This window comes from Oryctolagus cuniculus, chromosome 2 (genome assembly GCF_051225735.1).
Source record: "Oryctolagus cuniculus isolate XC-2025 breed Fujian yellow rabbit chromosome 2, ASM5122573v1, whole genome shotgun sequence".
Taxonomy (NCBI): Eukaryota; Metazoa; Chordata; class Mammalia; order Lagomorpha; family Leporidae; genus Oryctolagus; species Oryctolagus cuniculus.
Genome location: NC_142868.1, coordinates 122,198,797 through 122,218,325, shown reverse-complemented (window position 1 = coordinate 122,218,325; position 19,529 = coordinate 122,198,797). Strand labels below are relative to the sequence as shown.

The 19,529-nt window shown below is 54.4% G+C and overlaps 4 protein-coding genes across 8 annotated transcripts in view; 2 read left to right on the top strand and 2 right to left on the bottom strand.

Moving 5' to 3' along the window:
• The first annotated feature begins 385 nt into the window (after nucleotides 1–385).
• RNF181 (ring finger protein 181) lies at nucleotides 386–2,075 on the top strand. Of its 2 annotated transcripts, XM_017340388.4 has the most exons (5): nucleotides 386–490; nucleotides 1,051–1,181; nucleotides 1,364–1,473; nucleotides 1,637–1,711; nucleotides 1,932–2,075. In XM_017340388.4, exons 1-5 carry the CDS (start codon nucleotides 405–407, stop codon nucleotides 1,989–1,991), a joined length of 462 nt encoding a protein of 153 aa, XP_017195877.1. In that variant the 5' UTR covers nucleotides 386–404; the 3' UTR covers nucleotides 1,992–2,075. The 2 variants fall into 2 exon arrangements, with proteins under 2 accessions (XP_017195877.1, XP_089182309.1); XM_089326183.1 differs by lacking the exon at nucleotides 1,051–1,181.
• A 648-nt stretch (nucleotides 2,076–2,723) lies between these two features.
• Nucleotides 2,724–6,723, bottom strand: TMEM150A (transmembrane protein 150A). Of its 3 annotated transcripts, none has more exons than XM_070068842.2 (8): nucleotides 6,662–6,723; nucleotides 5,914–6,102; nucleotides 5,471–5,518; nucleotides 5,097–5,183; nucleotides 4,474–4,541; nucleotides 4,008–4,135; nucleotides 3,650–3,827; nucleotides 2,724–3,489 (listed from the first exon to the last, which is right to left on the bottom strand). In XM_070068842.2, the coding sequence occupies exons 2-8, from the start codon at nucleotides 5,976–5,978 to the stop codon at nucleotides 3,248–3,250; spliced, it is 816 nt and encodes a 271-aa protein (XP_069924943.1). In that variant the 5' UTR covers nucleotides 5,979–6,102; nucleotides 6,662–6,723; the 3' UTR covers nucleotides 2,724–3,247. The 3 variants fall into 3 exon arrangements, with proteins under 3 accessions (XP_069924943.1, XP_002709718.1, XP_089182308.1); XM_002709672.6 differs by having other exon boundaries at nucleotides 5,914–6,070; XM_089326182.1 differs by lacking the exon at nucleotides 4,474–4,541 and having other exon boundaries at nucleotides 5,914–6,070.
• Nucleotides 6,724–8,540: 1,817 nt separating this feature from the next.
• Nucleotides 8,541–14,059, bottom strand: C2H2orf68 (chromosome 2 C2orf68 homolog). Its single transcript, XM_002709670.6, has 4 exons — nucleotides 13,805–14,059; nucleotides 13,607–13,725; nucleotides 12,698–12,849; nucleotides 8,541–12,442 (listed from the first exon to the last, which is right to left on the bottom strand). Exons 1-4 carry the CDS (start codon nucleotides 13,909–13,911, stop codon nucleotides 12,320–12,322), a joined length of 501 nt encoding a protein of 166 aa, XP_002709716.1. The 5' UTR covers nucleotides 13,912–14,059; the 3' UTR covers nucleotides 8,541–12,319.
• Nucleotides 14,060–15,015: 956 nt separating this feature from the next.
• USP39 (ubiquitin specific peptidase 39) overlaps nucleotides 15,016–19,529 on the top strand; it is a 36,504-nt gene continuing 31,990 nt past the window's right edge. The window contains exons 1-3 of one of the 2 annotated variants that reach the window (XM_089326178.1): nucleotides 15,016–15,308; nucleotides 16,305–16,374; nucleotides 18,586–18,680. Coding sequence is in view for 1 of the 2 variants with exons in the window: in XM_002709668.6 (XP_002709714.1) it covers nucleotides 15,048–15,315; nucleotides 16,305–16,374; nucleotides 18,586–18,680 (433 nt within the window). In the remaining variant the exon portion in view is untranslated. Of the gene's footprint in view, nucleotides 15,316–16,304; nucleotides 16,375–18,585; nucleotides 18,681–19,529 lie in introns of both variants that reach the window. The other variant, XM_002709668.6, reaches the window with a different exon arrangement.

Genomic DNA, 19,529 nt, shown 5'->3' with positions numbered 1-19,529 from the left:
GCGTCCCCCTCTCCCGAGCGGTCTCTAGCGTCGCATGACCGAGGCCCTCGTGGCCTCAGGGCACACTGAGGACCCTTACTGCTCAGACGCCCGGCCTTCCAGAGCACCAAAAACGCTATCACGCCAGAAATTCCCGGGAATTCTCTCCGGTCTTGGATTCCTACATACGCTTTAACCAGCCCTGGTTTCTGCCATTGGCTTTACTCCTTGATCATCTGATTTATCCTAGCCAATGAGAGGCGCCCAAATTACTACTTCCGGCTTTTTTTTTTTTAGTGAGCCACTATACCCGCCCGTTAGATACTCTGATTGGCCATCCTCTCTCAACTTGCCAGTTTATTGGCCAGCACTGTGAGGCGACCGGGGGCGGGGGCCCGAGCGCTGTGTCAGACCGTGGAATAGCCATGGCGTCCTATTTTGATGAACACAACTGCGAACCGTTGGACCCAGAACGGGAGACGCGAACCAACATGCTGTTGGAGCTCGCAAGGTGGGTGCTCGGGGTTCGGGCGTGCGTCCGGGCAGTAGGTTTCTGGGTTGGGGCTTACTGGTTAAGGATTATCTGGGGCAGGACGGATGAATAATGTGGAATATTAGTCCGGAAGGCGAGATTGGGGGGTTTTATGGGGGGGCGGAACCGGGGCAAGGAAGTTGAGGGGAAGATTGGAACTGGAGAGTGGTGGGAGTCGGGGCGGGTGGGAGGCCAGCTCTGGGAGCCAGGGGTGAGCCACAGCGGGTTAGGTTCGGAAACCCGGAAGCCCACACAGCCAGCCCGCAATCTGGCTCCTCCAGTTCGTTCCTGCGTGGCCTGAGGAACTTATCTGAGTAACAACCTATGTGCAAAATGGGAATGATCAGTCTGCGTGCTGGGGTTATCAGACAGCAGCTGTAAACTATTTCCCATTCTGCCTTTTATCTCGTTAGCACCCTCTGAGGGTAGCTGTTACTGCTATTGGCTGGGTTGGGCATTTATCTGTTGATGCCCAGTAGATGATGGACAAACGGGAGGTCTGGTTTCCCTGGGGTCCAACCTTGCACCCTCCTCCCCAGGTCACTTTTCAATCGGATGGACTTTGAAGACTTGGGGTTGGTAGTAGATTGGGATCACCACCTGCCTCCACCAGCCGCCAAGGCTGTGGTCGAGAACCTCCCCAGGACAGTCATCAGGGGCTCTCAGGCTGGTGAGGCCACTCATTCCTCTTGTTGTTGGGGGCAAAGTGACAGATGCTCCCCCTTCTTCCAGCCGGACTCTGGTCTGGCCGTCAGTGGCCAGGCCAGGGCCAGGGCCAGGGCGCCCTTCAGGAGTGGGAGCTGGGCGGGGGGACCTGCGGGCAGCTCTTCTGATCAGCGCTCCCTCCTAAAGAGCTCAAGTGCCCCGTGTGCCTTCTGGAATTTGAGGAGGAAGAGACTGTCATTGAGATGCCTTGCCACCACCTCTTCCACGCCAACTGCATTCTGCCCTGGCTGAGCAAGGTACTGGTTTCCTTCTTCCAGTCCTCACCTTGCCCCTGGGCCCAGGTCTCTAACTTGGTTTACAGACTGTTGAGAGATCAGGGAAGGGTGGGAGTTGGGAGTAGGGGAGGTGATTCTAAGGGTGAAGACCTGACCCCTGGGAACACTGCCCTGTTTCTGCCAGACAAATTCCTGCCCCCTGTGCCGCCACGAGCTACCCACTGATGACGACACTTACGAGGAGCACAGAAGAGATAAGGTAGAGGCTGGGGTGGGGGGCCGGGATGGTTTCCCTGAGCCCCTTGTCCTCACAGCTCTCCTTCCCCACTTCAGCAGGCCTGGGTAGACCTCAGAGTCTCTGACCGCCTTCCCAGAGACTTTGTGGAGGGGTTTAAGACCAGGGAGAGCCAGCCCAGCCCAGCCCCTCCCCCACAGACCTTTAGGTTTGGTCCCTGCCCAGTGTGCCCTCTGTCTTCCAGGCTCGAAAGCAGCAGCAGCAGCATCGACTGGAGTACCTCCACGGAGCCATGTACACGTGAGGCGGCCGGGGCTGCGCGCTGGCTGGCAGGCCACAACAGCTTCCTCTTGCACCTTGAATCCTCATTAAAGGTTTCTTTATCTGCCTCGCCGGGGTTTCACATCCTCCACTAGGTCTCCGTTGCTGTTGGTGAAGGTGGTCCTAAACCACGAAGGCAGGCGTCGGGCTCTTGTTCCCTCCCTGCTGGCCTGTCTACACTCAGGGCGGCGGAGCCCGAGTCCAGGAACCTTGACCACTGGGCCAGCCAGGGCTTGGGCCTCTGTGTTTTTATGGTTCAAAGGCACAACATAGCAGGATCTGGCCATTTAGAGCTGATAAACCAGCCTCCATCCCCGTCCCCCTGCAGTTTCTAGTTAACCTTGGAACTTTTAGTTAATGCTTAGAATCCCGCGGGTTTTCCTGCAGCTCCATTGAGAACACTGGGTGTACCATTTTTTAAGTGGCTCCCTAGAGCACCCCCCCCCCCACCGCGCGCGCCAAAGAATCAAAGCTCAAACTGGATTCCTAGTGGGGGAAAGAAGTGTGAGGTGATCAGACCAGGTCAGCTGTTTCGTCTGAGAGGCCCAGAAAGGAGCGCAGGTCCCCAGGTCCTTGTGGGGCATCGCATGGCTCCTGGCATCACGTGTTCCTGGCAGTCCTGCTCTTAGGACTCCAGAGCTTCCTCCCCTCCTTTGCTTAGGGAAAACCATCCTGGACCAGGCCCTCTCTGACTCTCCAGAACAGACTACAAAGATGCAAATTAGAATTCTTTTAATAGGTATATAAAAAAAAGTACTAAAATACCCCCGTGGTTCTGCTGTGTTATTTGCCCTAAAGGAAGTGAGAGGCAGAGTGAAGAATCCCAGTGCAGCTCAGTGGGCCCAGAAGTGGGCTTTCCCATAAACTAAGGCGTGCCCCCCCCCCCGGCTCCTATCCCCTCTGCTGTTCCCAGCCCCCCAATTCCTGCAGCAGGAACCCCAGTGGTCTGGCTCTGGCACTGGGATAAGAAGGCACCTGAAGGGCTGGCTGGGCGAGTGAGGACAGGTGACCTTTAAACACAAAACGCCACCTCGGCGTGGGGGAGCAGGTCATGCTGCTGAGGCAGCCGGCAGGGCCTGCTCCTGTATGGCACAGGTGGACGTGGGCTGGCCACTTCCCTGCAAGCAGGGAAGCCCAGATCCCAACAGAATACTTTTCTCAGCACTGTTTTTGGTACAAAATAAACACAGATATGGGGTGGGGTGCTGCGGAGGCCAGGCCAGCCACCCTCCCCAGACTTCAGATCATGGCAATGCTCTCGGGGGTGCAGTTGAGGTGGGTGGACGTGCTGCTGCTCCCAGAGGATTTGCAGGCCCGGCCAGGGGCAGGCTGCAGGGCAGCCACCAGTGTGTCTGAGGAGATTGCCCCAAACTCATAGCTGAAGGTGCCATAGAAAATAAGGATATCGATGACAAACACCCACTCGCACAGCGCCGCCCCGTGCTGCAGCTGAGAACTTTCGTGGACAAAGAAGACACCACCTGGAATGAGGCTAAGGAAATGTTCAGGAGGATGTGTGGGCGGCAGGCCACAGTGCCTCCCCCGCCATCAGCCTTCCCCCCAACTCCCCGCCGCCATCCTGGATGGGAGAAGGGCTGGGCTAGAGGATGAGTTCTTGGCTGCCCAGTCCTGGAAGGATACTGAGGACCAGGGTGACGAAGGCGATGACAGCCAGCACACTTCGCAGGTAGGCCACAGCCAGATCCAGGCGCGTGGCGGCCCCGTGGTAGGAGAGGGCGCAGTGCAGGGACACAAAGAGCAGCCCCGCAGGGAAGGCCACGCCAGCTCCCACATAGTGCAGGGACTTGGCGTGATCCACCTGGGCCCAGACAGAGGGGCTGGTCTGTGACGAGGCCCCAGCGCTCCACCACCTCCTCTCTCCTTTCCCTCCCACTCTCTCCTTCCCCAGCCCCCAGCCTTGAGGTGCTGCTGCCCCTGCAGGCAGCCAGGCCCTGTATGGGAGAGCTCAAGGGGCCAGGTTGGGTGGGCAGGAGGGCACCTGAAAGTTGCCGACCACCACGAGGCCCGCGGCGTTGGTGCAGCCCGTGATGAGTGCTGTGGTGTTAACCCAGGAGTGCCGGTTCTGCTCCAGGAGCTGCCCGTAGCGCAAGAGGCAGATCAGGGCCACTGCAGGAGGAGAGCAGAGCTGGGGCTGGCTCTGAATCCTTCTCCAGCCCCGGCCCCACCCAGCGAGCCTGCCGGCTTGCCCGCAGTTCTGGTGCTCCTGCCCTGAGGGCTGGAAGGCAGTGGACAGGCATGTGGTGAGCTGGGTTTCCTCAGGCCCGGACCAGCAGGGTGGACGGTGTGGGCTATGTGGGAGTTGGCCTTTGGCCTTCAAGGAATGGGAGACACAGGTTGCCCCGCTTGCCTTGGCCCTCCGTGGGGGAGGGCTGAGCTGGACGAGGGCTTCCTGGGCCTTTCTGGGGAGGGGGCATGTGCAAGGTGGGGCTGCGGGGCCAACTCACCCATGAAAGCACCCATGTTGCCAATGAGGCTGAAGAGGCAGCTCTCTGGGGGGTATGTGCCGCACTTGCTGAGGGAGGGGCAAGGGCAGAGTGAGAGGGGAGTCCCAGGGGAGCCCCGTTCTGGCCCGGAGGCTCTCCCCTGCTTTATCTGTGCCCGTTCCTTTGTAGGCAAGACACTGATTTCTGTGAAAGGCCCGTGTTGCTCACGTGTGGCTGGCTCTAAGCAGAGCTCACGTGTCGGGGAGAGAAGGGAGCAGCCAGGAGTGGCCAGTAGACCTGAGACTCCTTGCCGAGGCCTGCGGCTGGTCAGGCTTTCCTTAGCCCAGAATGTGGGCTGGGCAATCAGAAGGCTTGAGCCTGGAGTCTCATGCCTCCACTCACCAGCTGTGTGGCCCGGACAAGCAACAACACTGAGTCTCGGTTTCTGAAGCAATAGATAAAATGATAGAAACAATAGCTGCCTCACCGGTGGGAGGAGGATGAGAGACTATGCATAGAGGCCCAGTGCATCGTGACTACCCCTAGGATAATGGTTATTCCTGACCCCCGAGAGCAGCCAGGGCTGTTTTGGAAGTCTGGGAGGGCTGAGGGTCTCCCTGACCTGCCCAGGTTCCAGGCCTTACCTGATGAGGGGGACATCGTCCAGGGTGCAGCAGGTCTTGGGGCCCCCTTGCTCAGCTGGGTCAGGAGAGCAGGACTCGTTGTAGGACCTGGCAGGCAGGACAGGGAGTAGACTGGGGGAGGGGGTGCCCTGGCCTCTGGCTTGTAGTCTCAAGTCTCAGAGAGGGACCTCCCCAGCAGGGGCAGGAGAGTCGTACACCAGGGCCTGCCTGCAACAAGCCGGAGGGACAAAGGGATGGTGGGAAGTGGGTGGACGGGCAGGGAGCCATGCCTGGGGGGCTCGTGACACTGGGGACACAGGGAGGCCTAGGGTCTGCATCTGGCTGGGGGACAGAGCGCAAGGGAGCTTTAGGTGAGGCTGCAGAGTGCTCCATACCAGTTCTCCACAGGACACACGTGGCGGTTCATCACGGCCATGGCGTACCTGCGGGAGCAGAACTGTCACCCCGCCCCCACCCCTCCCAGCCTGGCCACCCCCCACCAACTCCTCTCCTCCACTCTGATTTCTCCCCCCAGTCAGCCTCCTTGTCCTTGCTGGGGGCTCAAGTTGGAGTGCCCTGAGGCTTGATGTTACCACACCACACCCAAGCCTGCCGCATGGCCCTCTAGAAGTCGTCCCCTCTAGAGCTTAGAAGTCAGTCTGACAGGGAGACGCTGCTGGACAGCAGTGGTGCCAGCTTGTCCCAAGGGGCGGTGTGCCCAGGCACCAGGCCAGGCTTTGGAGACAGCCAGAGTGACCCCGGGTACCACCCTGGAGCCTGCAACGGGACAAGGGGCTTTGTGTGCCCCCCAGCTCCTGTCGCCTCCCCCTGTACTCACACAGTCCATATGCCGGTGATGGAGAAGGCTGACAGGCTGACAGGAAGGAGGATCCAGGCGGTCATGAGGGAGGGGAGCCAGGGTGGTGGTGGTGTGGGGGGAGGACAAGAGGTAGGCGGGGAGGAGGGGGCGGGCCACAACCATCAGCTGCCCTGGCCTGGTGGGGAGAGACAGATCAAAGTCCAGGGTCTGGTAAGCGGCCAGGAGAGGGGGGAAGGGGAGGGAGAGAGGTGGTCAACATCTCATCCGGAGCTGCCCTTGGGCCTAGGAGCCCATTAACTTTGGGCTGAACCCTGGCTCCTACGTGGACACCCCTGGCATCCACCGAGGGGGTATCCGCGGACCACCCAAACGCCACCGGCATGCCGCCGGCATGCCGAGAGATTCAAGCTGAGCTGTAACATCTGGAAAGCGAGTCACCCTCCTTCTCCTGAGAGACCCGGGTTGGGAGAAGGCTGGAGCTAAGACAATCGAGGGGTCCACGCCAAAGAAAGCAGGGACGGTGTGCGGGGGCCCGGTGGAAGGCGGTGAGGCGGCGGCGCGCAGGCAACCACCTGATCACGGCGCCCTGGCCAAGGGGCGGGTTCACGCGGGAAGCCCGGTCCGGCCCCCGCTCGCGTGGGCGCGGGGACCCCAGCGTGGGCAGGAGCCCGCTGCCGGCAAACCTCCCGCCCCTGGGGACCTGCGGACGGGGGCCTCCCCAAGGAATCCCTAGAGGCCCCAGGAGAGGAAGGAGCCCAGTACGCACCTCCCCGTAGCGCCCAGCCGCCGCGCCCTGCTCGGCCCCCTCGTGGTGCCGTCTCCGGCTGCGGCCCTCGGAGCAGCCCTGAAAGGTTTAAAGGGCCGAGCGGCCCCGCCCCTGGCGGCCCCAGGCCGCGCCGCGCCGCCCGCCGGGACGTGGAGTCCGCGCAGCCCCGGCCCCAGCGCCCGCGCCCTGCCGCAGACTACAACTCCCGAGCCCCCTCGGCGCGTCACGGGGGAGGCGTGGGCGGTGCCCCAGCTTGGGGGACCTGAGCGCTGAGGGCTGTGGCCCGGGGACCTCACTGACACCGAGATGCTGGCAGGACCGCTCGTTTACCTTGTTCCTGCGGCGGAAGCGCCGGGAGGCAGGGACAGCCAGCCTTTCGGCTCCACCTGTGATTGTCATCGCGCACGCGGCTGGAGGAAGCCTCCTCCCGCCCCCCTGCACAATTTGCAACCTGGACCCGGGGCAGTGAGGCTTCGGAGAAGCTCCCTCAACGTGGCACCCCTGTCCGCGGCCTGAGACGGGTGCCAGAGAAGGGAGCACAAAGCCTTGGTTGTTCCTTAGGAAACTCAGGCGCCCTGACTTTGGCCTGTGCTTCCCGCAGCTCCGCAGGTTCGGGAGGAGGGTTGCTTTCAACAGATAAACGTTGTTTTTCTTGGCGTACGAGTACACGGAGTGCTGAACAGCAGTCCGTGCCCTAGACGCGTTTCCCAACTCCTCAGTACTTGCTTGAGACGGAGACCAAAGGTTAGCCATTCTAAACAGACTCGTGTAGGTGTCAGTGTAGGGGAGGTAAGAATTAACACGGCCAGGTCTTGCCAAGCAATGAAGAGGAAGGTGAGAGGGGCGTCAGGATTTAGGAAAAGGAAACGGGATAGTGTGGCAACCATCCGCTGGCTTCACCAAACTTTGTAGGTCAAGCGTCCACTCCTGGACATTCTTTTCATGACCAAAAAGGGTGGAATACTTCCGGTCACATACATAGTGTGCCTGGCAGCCCCGTGCGTGTTGGAGCACTGGTGAGCTAACCCCGGGGCAAATCCTGATCTGAGGGTGTGCGGGCCCAGGCGGTTGCAAGCTGGGAAGTGACACTGATAAGGCAAAGGTTATGTGCACAAACAGGACCCTGTGCTGTAGAGAGATGAAGAAACCCTACAGTGGCGTGAAGGAGAGAGCGTTTCCCAGTCACATCAAGAAGCATGGCTGTGTGGAGCCAGGACTGTAATATCTGGCTAAATGGGTGAGGGAGGATAAAATCCAGCCCACCTACTTACTAGCCAGGCTCTGTGCCTGAGGACAGAGGAGGGTGTCTCTAATTCAGAGGAACCATGGTCCTGCTCAGCAGCCTTCCCACTGTTAACAGGCAGCTTCTTCTCATCTGCCCACTAGAGCTGTGATCCCGCTGGGGGCTTTGGGGTTCTCACTCAACATTCACTGTATGCTGAGCTGGGTTTGAGTGCTTTCCAATCATGGCAGGACCACCAGTGGGGTTCAAAGCTCGCTGTGCTAACATGATGGGGTAAGGCGTCAGCACCCCACAGCTGTGACATGGAGGTAGTTTTTGGCTCAATATGACAATCTAATTCCTAAAACAGAATTGCCCTAAGATAGAGCTCTCTATGAAAGGAGAGCTCCTCCTGGGTGCTTGGTAGGGAAGAGTCCTGCACCAGGAAAGCAGGACCAAATGCCATTACAAATGCCCTTCCAGCTCTAATGCTTCATGAGTTCTGGCTGGTATGTTCCAATCAGGACAGTTCTTAATTACAGGAAAAGCAAGATGAGATTCCCAGTGCTGATTCTGTGGTGCAATGACTTTACGGCCGGCATTTTATCTCCAGTCCCCCATGTACATAAGTGATTTCACAACTCTTGGCAAAAACAGTGCTGTAAAAAAAGTTTATTGTTTAAAAAAATACTGTATTTTAAAAGAACCTTTTTTCTTGGGCCAGTCACATAATTTGCACTTAATTTTATTAATCCACACAGCAGAAACACTGGAAATGAGGAAACAGAACATATGGCTTTTTATACATTTAACACAAACAGTGCAGTCTCATCTGTTGCAGGCAGTGGAGTTGTCACTCAGGTTTTCGTTTTGAGCATTGCTCCAACTCCTGGGGACGTTTGGGGTGGGTGCCTATGGCTCCTCCCAGCTGATTCCTCGACAGGGCTGGAATTCGATGAGGGGATTTAAGACGTTTCAAGTAGTTAACTGTCAACATGCCATGGCAATTCTCCCAAAAGGCAGCTCAGAGGTAGGAAAGTGATGTCCTTACTGTTCTTTCTTCTTAGAAAGGTTCCCCTAAATTTGTGAGCTGGCTGGGGATCTACCAACCATTCACTGGTCCTGCCAAATGAATGGCACTGAATGCATACTACCTCCAAACACTTCCACGTGGGCTCATCTCTAGCAGGCAGTGCCCCTCAGAGTGGACCGACCACATGAGCATACTTTCCACAGGGAGATGCGCTTGTAATTGCCTACAAGGGCCCACTGGCTGGTTGGCCTCCAGAGGCTCTCTCAATGGGTACAAGGTTTTCTAGAGAAAGGTGGTTTGGCCCAGTGGTTAGGATGCCCATGTCCCACCAGGAATACCTGGTTTCAATTCCTGGCTCCAGCTCCCTAATACAGACTCTGGAAGGCAGCGGTGATGGCTCAAGTAACTGGATTCTTACGATCCACATGGGAGACCTTGACTGAAGCTTGGCTCTGGCCTAGCCCAGCTCAGGCCATGGTCATTGTGGACATTTGGGGGGTGAACCAATGGATGGGAGCTCTTTCAAATTAAAAAACAAAACAAAAACAAACCAAAAGGTTGTATAATTCCCTTCCTTTCTTGTGTTACATTCTTTAAGCACTACCTCTGCCAACTGGCTATGATTCAAGGTTTAGTGTTTACTCTTGCACAGCCCAAAGTCCCTGCAAGCCCAGGTTCCTTGTACCTATGACATCACCTGCTGGCTCAGGAAACACAAAGCGTTAAAATCCAGGCTTACCTTCAGTTAAGAATTAATACTGCATATTGAATGCTGAGAGATATGCCTATCAGACTTTTTTTAAGACAGCCAAGAATTTATCTAATCAAACGAACACTGATTATGAAGCAGCCAGTTGGAAAGTTCTATTTAGTCCAAAAGTGTTGCCACTGTCCCACACAACACAGGGCAGTCCTGAGACATCCTGGAGTCAGTGGGAGAACACAGTCCTGGATGGCAAAGCACCAATTTTTGTAACTGGTGGAAGGTGTCTGGAGGCAGGTCCGGTGACGAGATAGTACCATTTTTGGGCTCCCAGTAGGGGGTGGCAGTCAGCGGTAAGGCTGAGGCTGTCCGTCTGCAGAGGCAGCCTTGCCTCCAAGAGCCCAGTTCTGATGGACAGGCTCTCTTCCAGGTACAAGGCTTAGTGCTTTACAGGTCATGCTACACGGATTAGAGTGCTCTGTTGGGTAGAAAATGTTTTACATACACTTGATAAGCAAAGTGCTGCAAGAAAAGCAAGTTTAGAGGCAAGGAGTTTCAATCCATCTACCTGAGGGGATCTCGGAGGATCCCATGACAAACACACGAAAGGACACGATGTGTAAACACTGACAACTTCCCTCCACACAAAACAGGAACAGAAGCTCAAATGTCAGGGGTCATGCCCCCAGACTTCAACCCTCTGGTGTTCTGAGTTCTATAAAAATAGGACACAGGTGATCCAGTTGTGAGATGAATCCAGAAAGTATTTCCTTCTAAGCCGTCATGGAATTCCAGTGAAGTCCTATGTCCCAACCATAGGATCCATTGAGGAGCTGGAGGACTAGAGTGACTGGTCTAGGCTGTGTGAAGAATGGGGGTAGGGCTCGGCACAGCCTCCATGACCCAGGCTGTGGAGGGTAGTGAACAGAAGGCACTTCTTTTAGCCAGCTGCCTAAGTAGAGGGCAAAGACTTTTCTCCTTTGAAAGTAGACCTGAGCCCAGGACTGGTAAGTTCAAGGCACTTAACCTGGTGCAGCTTTGCGGGTTTGCAGCACTCTGCTCACTGGCTTTCACAACCAGGCCCCTCGACCTTATCTGCCTCACTCACTGTCCCAGCGTTCCCTGGCGCTGCAGGCTGCAACTCAGCATTCCACGTTCTAATGGCGTAGCTGAAGGAGCCGCCTTGCCCCATTTGGAGGGAGATGATTTTCAGGAGTGCGGGGCACAGACCAACAGTTCCCTTGGGTGTCTTTTAGGAGAAGAACCTGCTCAATAGAACTGCCAGACTGATCCTGAGACCCTGATGTGGAGAAACCAGGGGGCCAGGGGGCTTTGGTTTCGGGAAGTTCCAGGGCTCACCGGCTCACTTAAGCTGTAAACTTCAAGTCACTGAGGTCACGCCGATTTGCTCGCAGATAGACATGCCTTGGAAACTTTGGTGCACACGATGTCTTGTGGACTTCAGACCTTAGCCTAACCCTGTGGTAGAAAAAAATGTTCCCTAGGGAAGAGCAGCGCTATCCTGGGACTCTTTCAGGACCTCAGTTATACGTACACCAGAGGGCTTCAAGAAGTTCACAGACAATTCAGGCTGTCTTTCGATTCCACCTTCCATGAACTTTTTGAAGCTGCCTTATGCATATCCTTGAGATAGCGAGGGAGGAAGCATGGGACAGGACGTTGGACAGGGAGAGGGAACAGATAAGGAGAGTTGTTTAATCCCCCCCCACCTTTTTTTTGCAACTAGGGCTCCAAACAGGCAATTATTGTTAATGTTGAGTTTCCCTTTGTACTTATGGTCTAGACTTTTAAGTCACGGTTGGAGAGTTAGTTTCAAGCTTGCTTTGATAATTCTCCATTGGTTGTCCTGAGCAGAGGAGTCTATTCGCAGCTATTTGCAGCTGGAATTCTGCAGCTCCAGGCAGGTTTTGCTGCAAGAAATCCTTGCAGTTTAGCACCAGGATCTTCTTCCTAGGTCTGCTGTCTGACAGTGGTGTGGCGCATGCAAGCAGCTCACGAAAGCATGGGAGGGGAGGGAGACGTGCTTGTGAGTGGGCCTCAGAAATAAAGGTCTCCCACTTTATTCTGGCGTCAGAATTACTTGGAGAACTTGTTGGAAAGACAGAGCCTCACAGTCCCCCCCTCCAAGGTCCTGAGCAGCTGCAGGTGCACAGTCCTGTTGAGGGGGTGGGGAGAGAACTGAGAGATTCGACCTGAGGCAGAGAGATGAAGAAAAGGAAAAACAAAGAATAAAGCTAAAAAAAAAAAAAAAAAAGTCCAGGGAAACACGGGTGGAAGTGAAGTGAGCACAACACGAAGGAAAGGAACTATGACAACAGCGCTCACAGAGCTGGGTGGGACACGAAGCAGCCAGGCATGTGACCTCTGAGAATGCAGCATGATGGCGAAAGGCTTCATGGACCCTGGTTCGCCCTCAAGCCTGTGCTCCCAGAACACCAAGTCAGCCACACCGAATTCTCAGAGAATTCCAGAATATGAGGGTGGTCAACAGGCCAACCAGTAAACGGTTGTGGGGGACACGGGCCAGGTGGAGTCTTGGAATGACCCTGGGGATGCAGCAGCTCTGGCAGTGTCAAGATCAAACAGTGGTGCAGGTGCCCTCAGGCTACGGCTGAGCTCCCTGGGCAGAATTCTTCCACGGGCAGTGAATCCAGCCTGCAAAGAATGCTTTCAAGTTGGTCAGTGACGGTTCTGGCGCTTTGCAATCTCCTCTTGGATACGCAACTTGAGAGCCTCTCGCATGGGCGGATCCAGAGGCGTGTGGGCAGACACCTCCTCGCTCACCCTTCCTGGGTCATCGTCCTATGTGGAGGAAGAGTCAGGAAGCTCAGGGCCTGGATGCTTCTAGAAAGGCAACCTGCCCTATCCCTGGACAACACTTTCTTACAGAACTCTGCTTGGCTCAAGGCTTTTTGCCCATACCTGTCATTTCTCAGATATCCCCTGTAATAGTAATGACTCTCAACTGGGGGCCATGAACCCCACCCACCCACCCCATTCCCCCTTTGGGAATCACTGTGTGGCAGCCCAGGCTGCAGCTGCTGCTGCGGAGCGTACCTGATACACGATAACTGATGTGACCTCGCCACTGTCCGCCTCGTATTCTAAGCAGAAGAGCTGATGGCCAGAAGGCTCTAGTTCAGAGCCACCACTACTGCTGCTTTCACTGGACTCCTCCAAGTCTGGGTTGCCTGGGCGGGTAGAGCCATCTGGAAGGAGGAATCAGAGTGAGGGAAGAGGGAGACGCCGCGGAAGCCCCTGCCCACAGAGAAGATGCAGGGAAACGTACTATGAAGAAAGCACCAGTCTGCCTGGGGACACTGTGTGTGTGTGCCACCTGTCACTTTGATTTACCTCTGTGTCCCTGCTTGGAGGCCAGCACACTCCTGTCACTGAGGAGGTACACAGTGTCAAGTATCTGGCAAAGAGGACTGGAACGTAGTGTAAGGGTAGAGAGAGCTCTACCTGGGTTCAATTCAAGGTTCTGCCATTGACTGAGCTCTTGACCACACCATTTGCACCCTCCTTGAAGGTTCGCTGTGACATAGAAATGATAATCCTTATCTTCAGACTCAGTATAGAGATCTAAAAGCCCTTGAATGCTGAGCAGTTTCAGTGCCCTATGTGGTCTCTCTAGGTCGCAGGGAAGTTGGGGAAAAGGCCAACTGCTGGGTTGATCCTACACTTCCTTCCTGGTCGCTCATAGTTGCGTCAGGTTTCCTCCCTGGCAGGTGGTGGGAATGCTACGTACAGCACGGTACGATGGGGCAAGCCAGCAGACAGACAACGGCCTCCAGGTACCCAGCGATGCTTAACTGGGGGCCATGAGCCTTCCCAGTTCCCTGGGAAGAATCACTGAGTGGAGATCTGGGAGCCCCGGGGAGGAAGGGATGAGGTCAACCGAGCCCCCTACGTGGAAGGGAAGAGCGCGTAGGCTGGAGGAGACGGCGGGGCGGGTGGCCTCACCTCGATGTCGCGGCAGGTACACCTGCAGGTCGGGCTTGCGGGGCCGCGTCGGCGCAGGCGTGTGCCGCCTCCTCACCTTCTCCTTGGCCGCCTGCTTCACCTTCTTGTCGTAGTCGTCCCTGCGGGGAGCCGAGCGGGAGTCAGGGACAGCCGGCCGGGCCAGGCCAAGGGTGGCGGTGGCGCGGGGCGGGGAGGTACCGGGCGATCTGGTTCCGTCGGATGTGGTGCACGAAGCCGTGGCTCATGTCCAGCCGCCCGCCAGGCTTGCAGCAGAGCCTGGGCCCGGGATCCCGGGCCGCCTCCATCTGGAGCCCTGGGCGCAGAGTCGCCGCCACCTCAACGGCCCCAACGGCCGCCCTCCCGCCGGTGGAGGCCCGAGCCAGCCCGCGCTCAGCTTCCGGCCGGGAGTCCCGACTTCCGGCCGCGGGAGGGCTGGCGGGACCGAGCGCCGCGGCGCGCGGAGTTCGCGGCGCCGACAGGGTGGAGGCGGGGCTGTTTTGTGTCATCAAAAGGAAACAAGGACTTCGGCTTACAGTTGGTACATCAAAAAATTTCAGAAAAAAAGGCACATCTACTAACGCCTGTGAACACTACTCGCACCAGCTGCGTGAACTGAGCTGACCCCGCCGTGCCTCAGTTTCCTCACCTGTAAATGGGAACACGGAGAGCACCTTTCTCAAATAAGCTGTGTAGGCGACCAGGTGCTGGGGCAGGCTACGGCTCCGCGAAGACTCGCCCGGCCCTCCCCTGCCCTGCTCTAGTCGCTCAGTACCAGCCCCAGGGTTTTTGAGCTCCGGACCGCCCAGGACAGGCTCACTCGGGTTGAGGCCGGACAGGACCCCTAGATCGTGGCGATGTCACGGTGCATCCACGTGGGAACGGAGCGAACCGAGCGCGTTAAACGTGCAGGTCCTTGTGGGTCAGCTATACCCCCAATGTAAACAAACCAACAAGCAAACAAGGTAATAGCAGGCTCCTAGGTTAGAGCTTTATTGGCCTTAGCATTTTGCTGACAGCTAGAACCCTCTAGTTGTGGAATCAGGGTTGCCACGTTGCCGCACGGGCTTTATCGCCTTGTTTTCCCGTGCAGGGCCGTCAGTCTCAGAGGAGCCAGGACTGGGGGAGACGACATCCCGAGGCGCTAAGTATCTCGTGCGAGTTATAAAACCGTATAGGCAGGAAAAAGTTCAGGTTATTTTAGGCTGAAAATGATAGGTAAAGAGGAAATTAGCCCACAAAACGTTCCCAGAAGCGCACGGAGCCTAAGGATGCCAGGAATGAAGCGACTCCGCCCACAATTTTCTGTAGCGCCATAGATTTGTCCCCGTTGGCGACCCGTAGGGAGCTTTGCGGGCTCCACCGGCCCCGCCCCTGATTGGCTGCGCGTCGCGCATTTGCGCGTGCCTGGCGCCTGCGCTGGACGATCTCTCCGGTAGTGGAGATGTCTGCCCGGTCCAAGCGGGAGTCCCGTGGTTCCACCCGCGGGAAGCGCGAGTCCGAGTCCCGAAGCAGCTCGGGTCGTGTCAAGCGAGAGCGAGATCGGGAGCGGGAGCCGGAGGCGGCGAGCTCCCGCGGCAGCCCGGTTCGCGTGAAGCGGGAGGTCGAGCCGGCGAGCGCGCGCGAGGCCTCGGCGGCCGCCGTCCCGGTGGTGCGGATTAAACGGGAGCGCGATGCGGACGAGGACTCGGAGCCCGAGCGGGAGGTGCGAGGTGCGCGAGGCCGGGCTGGGCAGGGCGCGAGCCCCACCTTCGCCATCTCCGTTTTGTCTTTGACTTTCTGCTACTTCCCCGCCTGGATGGGGGAGGGGGATACAGATGTTCCGATGAAGGCAGTGTTAGTAACCGTAGTTATTTGAGTATTTCTGATAGCAGCAGCAGCAACACTTTTCCCATAAGCCCTCAGCTGTAGGATCCTGCTGTAATTTGCAGTCTGGTGTTGGGAGACTTCTCCATCGGCTTCCCGCGTCTCTGTGCACACAGCGACCAGAGGCTGGCTCGTCAAAGGTGTTCCTATAGTGAACAGTCTGGGAGGGCAGAGGTGCCGTTTCCCAGTAGAGCGAAGGAGGTGGCCAACACACAGCCCCGTTTAAAAAAGGAGTTAGGATCTCCAGCCTCAGGATTCTGCCCCTCTCGGGCAGCGCACTGTGCGTGGGTTCTTAATGTTGCCTTGTGAGAGCTGACGAAGGGAATGGATAGCAAGGCTGTCTTTTGGCTGCTGCTATTACTGCTGTAACAGACTCCTTTGTTTCAGACCCAATAGTTGGGGGTCTTCCATTAGCATCCACGAAACTGCCAGACTAACTCCCTAGCCTGCAAATAGAGTAAAACCTTATAGTTCTTGGCAAGTGTTAGATTGAAGGGCATTCATTTATGCTATTTAAATTGTTCGTGGATGTTACATTCAGTTTATCTTGTAACCTGTGATATGTTTCATATCTCTCATGCTTCATGGAATTCTTTATGTAATAGATTAGTGGATTTTTGTTTATACGTGTACCAAATATATTCTCCTAGTTTGAGGCTTATTCCACTAGCAGACATTTTTTTGGTTGCTGTTGCTCTCTGAAAGGAGTTTATGTTAATGGGGAGCTCATCTTGATGGATTGCGTGCTAGTGTGTCTTCAGTTGTGTCTTCCTTCTGTGTTTGGCCTTGAGTACTGGTTTCTCATTTTCAAAGCCTGTGGTGATTTTCCTTTTAGCGAAGAATGGCCGCGTGGATTCTGAGGACCGGAGGAGCCGCCACTGCCCGTACCTGGATACCATTAACAGGTCAGTAGGGTAAAGACACCAGAGGTAGCAGAACAGTGGAGGAGCCAGTCTTTTAGCTTAGTGGTTAAGACACAGGTTAAGGGGCTGGTGTTGTGGTGTGGCAGATAAAGCCCTGATTTCATGCTGGGATCCTAAATGGGCAGCTCAACTTCTGATCCAGCTCCCATATGGGATGCCGGTACTGCAGGCAGCGGGTCTACCGCTGCATCACAGCGCCGGCCCCTTCAATTAATTTTTTTAAGGGGCCGGCGCTGTGGCTAAGCAGCTTAACATCCTGGCCTGGAGTGCCGGCATCCCATATGGACACCGGTTTGAGACCCTACTGCTCCACTTCCAGTCCAGCTCTCTGCCATGGCCTGGGAAAGCAGTAGAAAATGGCCCAAGTGCTTGGGCCCCTGCACCCATGTGGGAGATCCGGAGGAAGCTCCTGGCTCCTGGCTTCTGATCAACGCAGCTCTGGCTGTTGCGGCCAATTGGGGAGTGAACCACTGGATGGAGGACCTCTCTTTCTCTGCCTCTCCTCTCTCTGTGTAACTGACTTTCAAATAAATAAAAAATAAATAAATAAAATTTTTAAACATTTTTTTGGCCTAATCTTTGTTTGAAAGGCAAAGAAAGGGAGACAGAGAGAGAGAGAGAGAGAGAGTGAGAGAGTGAGAGAGAGGTATTTTCTACCTGTTGATTCATTCCTTAAATGCCCACAACTAGGGCTGGCCGGGCCAAAGTCAGGAGCTCAGTTGGTGTCTCCCGCATGGGTGTACTTGAGCTGTTTGTCATGTGTTGCTTCCCAGGGTTTGAATTAGCAGGAAGCTGGAATTGGAAGTAGAGCCGGGACTCAAACTCAGTGTTCTGATATGGCTGTGAGCGACCCACGTGATGTCTTAACTGCTGTACCAAGTATCTGCTCCAATGTTCATAAACAATTTCTGTTTGTTTATTTGAGAGGCAGAGAGTGCCCGTGTGTAGGTTAACTCCTTAAATGCCTGGCTGGGAGCCAGGGACTCAGTCCAGGTCACCCACATGGGTGGTAGGGACCTAGCTACTTGAGCCTTTAGTAGTAAAGGCTGCCTCCCAGGATGTACATTAACAGGAAGCTAGGATCCAGAGTGGAGCCAGGACTTGAACTTGTTCTTCATTTAAACTGGTAGAATACGTGTTGTAGAAACGTCAGAGAGCATGTTGTTTAAGGGTGGGCATATGCATGAAGAGCTCTTAGCTCATGTTGAGTTTGTGTGTTGTAATAATTTGTAGTAGCAAATTTAAGTATTTATTGAGTACCGATTACATACGCGGTACTTTTCTGGGTGCCTAGGACTCAGTAGGAAGATAACAAAAATTTTCTTGAAAGCAGAAATAGTCACCTCGTTATGCTATTTTTTTCACTGAGTCGGAGGTGGCATGTTGGATACCTTCCAGCCTGTGTCCCAGGGTAGCACTGCCTACAGAGCTTTGAGCAGTAATGGAATTGCCCTTGGGAAGGACTGTCCAGCAAGGAAAGCTTGAGCAACATACGCCTATTGGGTACTTGAAATGTGGCTTCTATACCATACAACTGAAGAATTGAATTTCAGATTTCATTTAATTTTAGTTACCTAAAGTTTAATTATCCATAGCCACGTGTTGCTAGTGACCCCTGTATTAGGTAGTGCAGTTCTGTGGGATCATAGTCGGTAAGAGTTAATACGTCAGCAGTGCTCCTTTTGCTATCCATGGATTCCGTGGAGGTAGTTTTTTATTCTTCATTACCCAGTACTCACATACTATTACCTTGCACTTGAATAAATGGACCTGTTTGTAGTTGTTCTCCTAAAAGTCTTTAGACTTGCCATTTATTTTTATGGGCAAAATTCCATTTTTCTCTTATAAAAGGGTTTATTCACTCTGTTCATGTCCTCTCATCCACAGAATACTCTTGGGCCCTGCTACTTTAGTTTTAGTTCTGCTGTAGCTTTCCCTCCAGAGAAAGTGGCTGGTTACAAATACTAGTAAGAAAGAAGGTCATGGGCATTGTGTGTTGTGGAGACCCCTGATGCTGCTCGGGGCACTGTGGTGGAGGTGGGGAACACTAGTGTTCATGGCCGCCAAGCCGTTCTCCGAATGATGCTGTGTAACACTGTGGGATGTAGAGGCAAGGCTGGGTCATTTGGATGCTCTCCCAGGTGTCCAGTCCTAATCATTTTTATTTTTTCTATTCTGTTTTGGTTTTTATAGGAGTGTGCTAGACTTTGACTTTGAGAAACTGTGTTCCATCTCCCTGTCGCATATCAACGCGTATGCCTGTTTGGTGTGTGGCAAGTACTTTCAGGGTAAATAAACGTTATAAATTATAAAATTGTTAAGTTTTCAGAGCCAATTGCAGGTGTATTCCAGTGAGCTTTGTTGTTGCTTTGAAATAAAGTAAACTACTTTCAGGAGTCCTGTGTAAGATTTCCTATCTTTATTCCTAGGAAGTTGGAGTACTTTTAGAATACCAGTAGGAAGTTTTGCAGTCAAAATCTGAATATATGTGAAAGGAAGAAAGAATGAGTTGTATGAAAGATTATGATCTCAAAGACTCTGGGTTTCTGAATCTCTACTGTTTTCTACACGTGTATCTTTTTGGAGAAGGCTTTTGTTCTAAGGACTTTTTTTTTATTTTTTTATTTCCACTCATTCATACCAGTGCTGTATACATGGTATTGGGAAGAATTCAAAAGAGATACAAACTACATTCTTTACTTTAGAGATACAAACTACATTTTTTGCTTTTATAAAGAGTCAAAGTTGACTCATGAAACAATCATTGAGTGCTACAAGACAATAAAGATTACTGTTAGACTGTGTCACAGTAAAAATAAGGACAGTAGGAACTATGCAAAAATCAGTGTTAGCTGGAAGGTTATCTTGAGTTCATGGAGGAGGTAAGGTGGGACTTGAACTAGCAAGACATGGAGGATTTGAATGGGTGGAGAGGGGGAGAGTCCAGGAGTTCCAGACTGAGTGAGGGTACATGGGTGCAGGATTGGCCTGACACAGACAGTAGGAGACTCAGGACTCAGTAATGTTGGACTGTCACAGGATACGTCCGTGTGCCCGTGTGTATGTGCATGTACACATGAGCTATTCCTGACTTGTGGCCTGTATGAAACTAACTCATATATCACATGCATTTTCAT